We start from the raw sequence: 10547 nt of genomic DNA on the forward strand, positions 1-10547 counted from the left end.
TTTAACCGTTTTATTATACCGATATATACACACTGGAGAGATAGTTTTAACTAGAAATTATTTGTAAACCATAAGCTGTAGATCACAATAGAGCCAAAAATGCTTCCGAGTTCGGTAGCAAACTCCGCCAACCTCGCGCGTCGGTTCCGAGTTCGGTAACAAGCTCCGCCCACCTCTCGCCTGATTGGCTCGGCGGAAACACCCGAGTGTAGGTGTGTTTTAGTTCCCAGACTAACACACAGGACTAAAACACAGTCAGGCAAAAGTGGGGATATATTCGATTTAACCAATTACTTTTATATAGAGTAAATAAAGTAGAGGTATAATAATTTAGTATGATGATATATAGTCTGGAGGTTAGTTTAGAATGGTGATATATAGTCTGGAGGATAGTTTAATTTGATGATATATAGTCTGGAGGTTAGTTTAGAATGGTGATATATAGTCTGGAGGTTAGTTAAGTATGATGATTTATAGTCTGGCGGTTAGTTAAGTATGATGATATTTAGTCTGGAGGTTAGTATTGAATATGATGATATTTAGTCTGGAGGTTAGTATAGTATGATGGTATATAGTCTGGATGTTAGTTAAGTCTGATGATTTATAGTCTGGAGGTTAGTATTGAATATGATGATATATAGTCTGGAGGTTAGTTAAGTATGATGATAAATAGTCTAGAGGTTAGTTAAGAATGATGATATATAGTCTGGAGGTTAGTTTATTATGATGATATATAGTTTGAAGGTTAGTTAAGTAGGATGATATAAAGCGGGAGGTAAGTTTTGTGTAATACACATACAATGTAAATATGGTATTGAAGTCAATATTGAAAGCTTTATAGTGCTGATGTTGGTGGAGGGCCCGGATCCATTAGTGACCAATCTTAATACATTGTAGAGGGGAAAGGATTAGTAATTTGCTACTTTCCCAAGGATCTAAGATGACTGCCTTGGCCACTGATTTTTTGAGATGTTTGCATCATCTCCTGTAGTTCCGTCAGTCCTTTCTAATAAAACTTGGCATACATAGTTTTCTGGTTCAGAATGTTTTCTGGTGGTCTTAAGGGCGAGTTAATGTTTGGATTGACCCCTGGGATCCATGATAAACTGACACACTGTCAATGTTTTTGAAGTTTTGTGAGATCATTTTTCAAAATTATGGTCCAGATGTTCCTATCCTTGCCTATACAAGTGTTTAAGTAATGTTTCTAGGTATGTGATGGAAACTTGTTCAACTTTTTTCTAGTTCAGTTAATAGATGCGTCATCAGTTCCTGTTCTTTCAATTAATTAAATAAAGTAAAATGCATATGCTAATTGTTTCCATAATATCCAAAGCAATTATATGTACAAATTACAGTTATGATTTAATACAGAAAAGCATTATTTGATATATATTTGTCTAAAATTGAACTGGATAAATAACCTTTCGGGGTTTTGCATGCCATTTTCTCTGTGTACATTTTAGGATATTTAATGCCATGAATAACTTATTCCATTATAGAAATGAGAGTGTGGACTAACCCCATGAAATCAAAAAGCGAGAAGGAGTAAGAGGAGGATACGATGATGGAAGGAGTAGAAGAACAGTTGTAGGCGTATAAATATATACCTACATGTACTTAATGTAAAGGGAGCGGCAAGACATGATTGAGGAGAAGGAGGAGAACAGAATTAAGTGACAGACACGACCAGACTGAGAGGCCGACACAACCAAACAAGTTCAGTCGACAGAAAGTGTGTATTATAAAAATACTTGAATTTCGAGACTGTTGTGTATAAGTTAAGGTACATTGTAACAAATGATTAAATGACATTGAAACTTTGACTCTACTTGGGGATGTTAGATTTAGAAGACACGGAACCTTGCTGTGTGCTGTGGTGTGAGAGAGTGTGTATATATATGATACACATCATGTAAATAGATTTTGTCTGTGAGCATGAATGCCAAGTAGCCGATTCAGATAGGATAATTGGATGTGAATGTATGTATATTTGTCAGTTGACCTAAATAAAAGTGCTCTGGAAATGAAAATGAAGCTTTTCGTTGTAACATTCATTTTAAACACATTTTCGACAAACATCTTGGGTTGTCGAGTTTGCAAAAAAGCCCACTTAGATGGCGAATCCAGACACTCATTAGTACCTAGGGCAGAACCACTCAAGAAAACTGAAGAAAATGCTTAAACATCAGTTTATTTTGATGAAACATGGTAAGCATGAATAATATTCAAAGACAAATGCTAAGCTCAAAATCGAGCTTAAATCTGGACATACTGGTCTCTGATTTGGTCAATTGTTTCCAAACAATACATTTATCAAATATGACAAGATTTTGATGACATCGACCAATTCTGAAATCAAATACAATAAAGGCAGAGTTCAAAATTGAGCAAACCTTGTGTGTCATAGTATGCTCTTATAAGTCAATTATTTATGCACAATAACTTAATGAAAAACGCAACTGTATGACCGGTTTCCTGTGAAACTTGGTCAACATTTATATGCTACAAAGAGAAAGGCTAAGTATGATGTTGAGCAAAATTCGCTCGTAACTTATAAGCACACTGCACTCTGACTGGTCAGAAGTTTCTGCGCGAAAAGTTGGCTAATATTTACATAGTACAAAAGCAAAGGTCAAATTCATTTGTACAAAATCAGCAAGTAATAAATTTGTACAAACTCTGCGAGTAATAAATGTGTACACACTCGGCAAGTATTACATTTGTACAAACTCGGCAAGTAATAAATTTGTACAAACTCGGCAAGTAATAAATTTGTACAAACTGGGCAAGTAATAAATGTGTACAAACTCAGCAAGTAATAAATTTGTACAAACTCGTCAAGTAATAAATTTGTACAAACTCGGCAAGTAATAAATTTGTACAAACTCGGCGAGCAATAAATTTGTACAAACTCGGCAAGTAATAAATTTGTACAAACTCGGCAAGTAATAAATTTGTACAAACTCGGCTAGCAATAAATTTGTACAAACTCGGCAAGTAATAAAGAAGCACTGACAATATGTATGATTAGTTTAAAACGAATTTGTGGTGGTTAAAGGAAGGGCTTTCAATGGGTGGAAATATGGGTGAAGGGGAGCAATTCCTATGTAATTCATTTTTACGGTATCGGGAAACAAGACATAATGATGACATTTAACCCTTTATAGGGGTGAAAGGGTTAAATAGTTTTCCGTTGGATACCACATTTACTTCAGGAGCGTGGCAGAGAACAGATATTTTCACGAGTTGTGCATATTGTGTCCTACGAAGGAAAAATACATTATGTTAAACGGGAACACATTACATTTTGAATCACATGTTTATTGTTCAAGCAAAATAGAAAAGCGAAAATATTAATAGATGTGATAAAAGTGCAGGAATTCGTAGCTTAATATATGACGCAGGTTCTAATGCCAACACGTTTGACAACAAAGCCGAACGCCACTTTCAATGGGTAGCGCCATTCTAACATTTGTTGCTATTCTCTTGTAAGATTTCCTTACAACAATGATATGAATTGTCTAGTTACGCGAATACCTTCGTGTGTATAGCAAAGTGTACTAAAACAACCATGTATCTTACCGTTGCTTCATCTGTATCTTAAAACTGACTATCTGCTCTACTTTCATCAAACCTCAGAAGTAATTTCCCGTTACTGAGTAATACGGTACAACTGTGTTTTCTCTTTTTGACATTTCAACATTTTCATAAATATTCATTTAGGCCTAGAATGCGTCAGAAGTTTAAGTATGTCAACTTGGAACGGGATACGTGTATTCACAGAAAAGATGCAAGGTGTGTGAGCCATCCCTAGCCAAGTGCAGGTATATGCTAGTATTGTAAGTAAGTACTGATAAAAGAAGAAGGTGCCCAAACCAACAACTGTGTCGACGCCAACACAAGTCGACAGTAAGTCTACACCCATAGGGATATTGGTTTCAACTGTGTATAATAATTTCACGGAAGGATAATTTATGATCACACAGCCAATAGAGCGCATTCCACATATCCAACGGGAAATATTTTCGACCACCGAAACATCTTTGAAATCCAAGGCTTCAGCTCTCAGATATGAGTTTTTATATATGTTGCGAATGTTTACTGTCCTCTAGCCAGACACTCATTTGGTTGGTTGTAGAATGTGTTATGGATATTAGACGGTATGCTAGCATATTAGTGTTCCATCAGAATAAACGCTTAACATATGCTCCGATACTGTCACATCATGGGAACGAAATACCAAACACACAACGAAACGCATGGAAATGCATAGAACATACAATGTACACCCACAGGCCTTGTTTGCTGAGAGTTCTTTCACGGCAGAGATGGTCAGTGTTTTTCCTACCACAGTTTCTATGTAGCTATATACTGATGGATGGAAAGGATTTCCGTCGCTGTTGAAGACCTGAACTGAATTGAAGAGTAAGGTATCTGCAACGTCGTCTCCGATCAACATTGAACTCCTTATATCATGTAGCGTTCACATATAATTCATTGTCGCAGACAATACAATGGGCTTCTGTACCTAAAATGCATAATAACACCAATACATACATTTGTATTATGTATGAACCATTGATCAAAGTTGTAGAGACGGGAATCTTCAATTTCATTACATGGTGTAATTTGAAACTGCAATATTAAATTAAATTAATTTTTAATTAAATTTTATAACAAGCGGGCCCGTATCATTAGGATTTTTAAAATGTTACGTTTGATATCATTTCTAATTGTTATTGTTTCGATTTCACATTAATAAGATATACATATTGCATGACTACCGCGTCAATCAGTGAATATGCCAGTCTTTATTTTGCATTTTCTCAATGTAATGACATGAATTGTGACCTATGAAATCGAGTGGGTTTCCTTTCAAGATACTCTACGGGATTTTGCGATAAACAGCGTTCTGATATCTATTGTCGGATGGTGCCTTACAGTCATAACTGTGCCCCGACTTACGTGTACATATGATCCAGGGAGCTCATGTTCACCCACAGAACCTTTTGGGGTACATATTGCCGCCAGCTGAAATATAACCCGGTCTGTAGCAGTCTGTGACGTTGTTAGTACAGTTTTGACAGGCTTTGGTTAGGGTGTAGAAATACTCAGCTTGGAAATCGTAGTCGCAGGTCATATGGGAGCTCATCGAACAGGTGGGTGTGGAGGGGTGATCTGGCAAAGTGATAAGAATATAATTATTCACTCAATCAATCAATGACTTCTTTAATACTAAGCAATCAATCGTTCTCTGTGTCCTGTATCACACTTATATTGGTATATCATACGAATACAGTTTTATAATAAGGATCAGCCTTTGGTTAAGAGGAGATATTTTCAAACTTACCAACTAAAAATGTATTTTTTTGTAGGACTCTGTTATCATCACAAGACGTCATTTATAGAAATAAACGTGCCGTTAGCAAATTGAAAATCCACTTACATACATGTGTCATGATATGAAAAATACATACCGTTTAAAGTATAATGTTTATGACAAGTTCCCCCATAAGCTTCACTGCTTTTAACCAGATCTTTTTGACAGCGTGAACTTACACCCAACGGTATGACGATACAGTTTGTATTTCAAGGTTATGGCGAAAAAGTAAAGTTCCTTAAAGTAAATATCAAATTACGCTTAAAAATGACCTAAACATGTAAGTCATATAACTAATCGTGTATAGGTTATTCTCTATAAAATGACTTCAACTTCACGATTTTGAACACGGCTTGATGCAATTCCTGAGTGTTTTGAAATACAGTGAAAAGTCTCGCATATGGCGGAGAGTGGTCTGTTTGTTGATAACAAGATTTCTCACCGTTTAATTTGAATTTGATATAAGCTTTAATCCACCGTAACATCGAAATGTAGGAAACATGTATATTTTTAATCAGAAAAAAAACATCGAAATGTAGGAAACATGTATATTTTTAATCAGGAAAAAAACCCTAAGAAAACTCTGAAATGTCAACAAAATCATAATTTGAAAACAGAGCCGATAAAACATTGGTAAAATATGAACAAAGGATTTATTGAAATGAAGACCATTGAAAAAAAAATCAAAAAAAATCCGTGTGTGACATGGTCAACATGAGACTTTCCCTTAGTCTTTATTAACTTTCCTCTCTCCGAAAACTTATCTTGTATGTTTGTCCGTCATAAGTCGACGTCTGTCACCAAAATCAGGATATCTGGAACACGCTTTTGAATATCGAATCAACTACGACAGGTGACGTTAGCAGGTTGAGGAGGCAGGGATGTTAATATCAAGAAAGGACAAGTTTATCATAGGAAAATTGAACTCAGCACGATTATCGTTCAGCTGAGTGGTGAACCATTACTGTCGGTCAAGCTGTAAGTATAGATGGCGATAAGGGCCTGATGTAGAAGAATATGTAATGACTTTATTTCAAATTCAGGAGATATACATGTGACATTGTCAAATTAATTTTATGTTATTCAAAGTTAGCACATTGTCGATGTAAGTGAAAGTGAAAATAATAGGATTTGGTAAGGCTTTTGTTACCCGTCCTGATAAGCTCTAAAATAAGTTCAGCCTCATATGAACACGTCCGACAGGGGGAGGTTACAGATTTCTGTCGTGGGAATGCCAACAGTCTGTTGACACATATTGCCACCTAACTGAACAATGATATAGACCAGGCACTCAATAATTATCACGAGTTTACATCGGTATATATCAGTTATTAATACACTATTAAATATACTCAAAAAATAAATTACAACCATATAGGCTCTTCACTCGAATCTAACTACATTACTGTAAGTGAAAGGATTTCTTTTCGAAGAAAATCGCTCTTTTGTCTTTGATTATAGCAATCTCCTGGTTTTATTTTCTTTGTAATGTATATTTTTTATTTTATTTTGGTTCTCACAAAACTGTAAAAGCAATCTATGTCGGAAATGCTGTGCTCTCATACTGTAAAAGATATTGGGGCTGACTAACAGTTCATACTATACCTATTCACATAACCAGTATTATTGTAAATGTGATAATTTCTAAGCCTCCCTGGAAAGATTCCCGGTCATCCGTTTGATAACTTTCCCTTTTCCTTTTGATTTCATCAACTAAACAGGTCAAAACCGCTCCGAACGAAATACAGATATTGCGTCACCGTGTCTTTTAGTTCACATATTGTCTGCTGAGTGTTATATTAATATGTCAAGCGATTAGTTATGAGATGATTATTTATGGTGAAATGTCAAAGTTACATTTATTTGACTAGACGACTGTATAGACGCACAAAATACTGGAAAAAAGTCAATAAGGAAAGATGAAGAAGAGAACAAAGGAAACCTTCGTTCGTAGCAGATTTATACCGAACCCAAGCATTAATAGGAGCTTAATCAGACATCGACCATTTCAAACATGCCTGTTATGTCGGGAAATCGTTATTTGTTATGGTCAAATACATGTCCTTACCACTATTTATCGATCCACCCCAAAGCTTGTAGTTGTTTATCTGCTTGCCGCGATCGGTGTTTTTTATGGACTTGAAAATAAAGTTTATTAGTTTTTACTTTTGAATATCAATTATGTTTAGTTGGTGAATAAAATCCTCCAAACCATAATACAGTGTAGCATGAATGGGCGGCCTTACTAACTTACGTGGTATGATCGCGTGCTCTGACAGACCTAAGTGGATTGTGATAAGTACCAACAGGATCAATGAGGACACCTTCGCCTCGTTATCTACAAATACGGTAAGAAGAATAAAAAATGACAATTTCTATTTATCATTTTGTGATAACACAACATTAATGAGTATGTGGTAAACCATTTTCTTTTTATCTATCGTATTTATAGATTATCTACCTGTCACTATAATAATGCCGAAAACATTTTTTAAATATTTGAAAATAGCGTTTTTGTTTTAATCCTGTTTTCTCATTCATTTTGCTACACTAGTGCTATTTTTCTATCGAATCATTAAAATATTAGGATCAGATCAGATACAATTGTCAGACACTCGTAGTAAGACTTACCTGTCTAGTGGAATGCGGTACTTGATTCGTCAAGCACTGACTGGAGTGGTGTTAATTGTTTTCCCCTACCATATCAATTTAATGTTATTTTATTGAATAAGATCACATAGAAAAAGACGTACCCAGGTTCAGGAAGTCGTCGCATTCTTGTGATCTCTGAAATGAAATAAAACAAAATAGTGTACATACTATCAATATCCAATATGTTACTTATTTGTAATTATTTATCTGATTAAATATTGTTTGCATATAACGAACACATTACATGTACCTCCATTATTTGTTTCAGGAAGGTTGAATCAAACCCCGACACCACACAGAAGTACACAGCGGAAATGTTATACACGTATCAGGCGTCTCCTCAACAAAAATACAACCTTACACTACACCATTCAAATGTCACGTAATCTTACGAAACGATACCAGTAGGCCCGTCTGTAAAACATGGGGTAATGGACTTGTCAAAGTGATTCGTAGATTGTGTGACGATAATCTAGACACGATGTATTGGTCGTGTTGATAAGACGAAACATGTCGTTCAACATGTGTTAGACCATCGAAGACAGCGGCGGTGAGAATACTTTCTATTCGGGCTAGGCAACTATAGCAACGTATTGACCTTAAGCTGGAATGCGACTTCGTCGTATCCTGATGCACGAGAATTTGATTACTTTGTCAAATGAGTAATGTGCATAGGTATGAAACCAAGACTCGCTAATCAATTATTCTTTGAAGTCTTGTAATTAAAGTACAGATAATCAAAAGAAACACAGCTATATCAAATAAAAGTAAGATAACGTACATGATGTACTTAGTTAGTGTAAATATACAGATATATTTATGATAATATCAAAGGGTATTTCTGACTATAATGGATCACCTACAATAAATATACCACAATTGGTTTCTTACCGTCTACGAGGCAAGAAACCTGTATGTAAAAGAATTACCACTGCCTCGCTATAGACGACTCCCGGATGTAGCTGTAGCGTATAATGTAACAATACCATCGGTGGCTTACATAACCTAATGCTAACGTACCTGTACACGCCTATCCATAGGATTTAGAGATCTGGTTTAAATATCTCCTACCTACGCACTGTTGATGTTGCGTTTATAAATAAACATTCTTTGTACATTTACGACGCTTCCCACAACAAAAGCCGTGAATCTGAATACGTTATACGATTTGCTTTTAAAAGATCGATAAAGTCAACACAATAGTTGCATGAGAAAAGCAGTATTTCTTCTACTTTTTTTCTTATTTCAGTATTTTTTATCACCGTTATTGTTTGCGGTTTTCCCCTCTATGTTCAATACATTATTATTGTCTATTTTTACATTGGATGAAATGATTCACTAAGAGAAAACATACATCGATTGTAATGTTACGAAAGCCAAGATAACTATTGTTATTCTCATTGAATACGTCCGCTGGTATCTGCCGCAGCAACCCATAAGCAGTACTGTTTGGTAACGCTAATATGCAGAAATCCATTTAAAAATACTTGGAATGTGCTAAACATACAAGATAAAAGATTGAAGGTACAAACTGTTTATAACCTATTTTGCGTTGACTCTATTCTCATGTGCATGTATCTTTTAACTAACCACCGCAAAAATGTGCTTGATTTATATATATAATAAGGTTTATCAATTGTATGATAACACCAGTTTAGTTAAAGTGAAAATATTTAATGAGTTAAGGTAATTTGCCATTTTGGTCTTGTGCAAGTCTTTCCTCTTCGGACAACATCATTTAGACGCTTTATTTACCAATTTTGCGCTTATGAGTTTTAAGCGTAGCCATATGCATGCCCCTGAATATCTCTGTCCCGGATGTGGCTGCTCGAAGCTTGTTGAACAATTTATGGTTGAACAATTTGGTAGCATTTAAAATCTACAATCATCCACCCAAGAGAAAAAGGAAACCCTCAAGGAAGGCACCGGAGGCTGATGGGGGAAAAAGCAGCATCGACAGCCGTCTGTTCCGAATCATGCCGAGTTGGGCCTATCTGATTATGCCGGCGCAGACAACCATGCGGCGAACCTCGTGGATGACAGGGGAGACCCAACAATATTCCCGAAAAGTTCAACAGTGTCTGTCCGGACTGGGCTGGAACAACCCAGAGAATCAGCTCTGTCTACTGGTGGTAAGTCGGGGGAATTGAACTCTGGCTCAAGTGTCGGAGTGAGTGGTGGGGTCATTCAAATACAGCCATATCCGGTTGAAGTGGTAAGTGTTTTAAACCCAGTCGGTGGTCACGTGCCACACAAAGTTAAGGAAAAAAAATGGAACAGTAAATACATCGATTTTTGGCTGCTAGTAAAAACCGGGGATGAATTGGGAAAGCACGCGTCTGATTTTGATGGCGATTTGGTGGTAAAAGATGGTTGTTTAACCGTTTTCAAACAAAATGGCAACCCCCCCCCCCCCCATTTCCAACATCCCGTATTTCTCCCTTGGGTCTGGTTCCTAAAAAAGGATAATAATTTTAGGGTCTTTCATCACCTGTCTCAACCTGCTGGAAGG

General features: G+C 36.1%; 2 protein-coding genes across 2 annotated transcripts in view; one reads left to right on the forward strand and one right to left on the reverse strand.

Annotated features, from left to right (window-relative positions):
- The window catches only part of LOC110459862 (small integral membrane protein 20-like), an 8745-nt gene extending 6712 nt beyond the window's left edge, over window positions 1–2033 (forward strand). Inside the window, exon 3 of the mRNA XM_021512324.1 lies at window positions 1503–2033. Coding sequence (XP_021367999.1) covers window positions 1503–1552 — 50 coding nt within the window. The 3' untranslated portion in view covers window positions 1553–2033. The remainder of the gene's footprint in view (window positions 1–1502) is intronic.
- Window positions 2034–2100: 67 nt separating this feature from the next.
- Window positions 2101–8442, reverse strand: LOC110459861. The gene is made up of 5 exons (XM_021512322.1): window positions 8286–8442; window positions 8137–8170; window positions 7638–7721; window positions 4969–5181; window positions 2101–4531 (listed from the first exon to the last, which is right to left on the reverse strand). The coding sequence occupies exons 1-4, from the start codon at window positions 8289–8291 to the stop codon at window positions 4997–4999; spliced, it is 309 nt and encodes a 102-aa protein (XP_021367997.1). The 5' UTR covers window positions 8292–8442; the 3' UTR covers window positions 2101–4531; window positions 4969–4996.
- Window positions 8443–10547: the final 2105 nt, after the last annotated feature.

This window comes from Mizuhopecten yessoensis, unplaced genomic scaffold (genome assembly GCF_002113885.1).
Source record: "Mizuhopecten yessoensis strain PY_sf001 unplaced genomic scaffold, ASM211388v2 scaffold10239, whole genome shotgun sequence".
Lineage (NCBI taxonomy): Eukaryota > Metazoa > Mollusca > Bivalvia > Pectinida > Pectinidae > Mizuhopecten > Mizuhopecten yessoensis.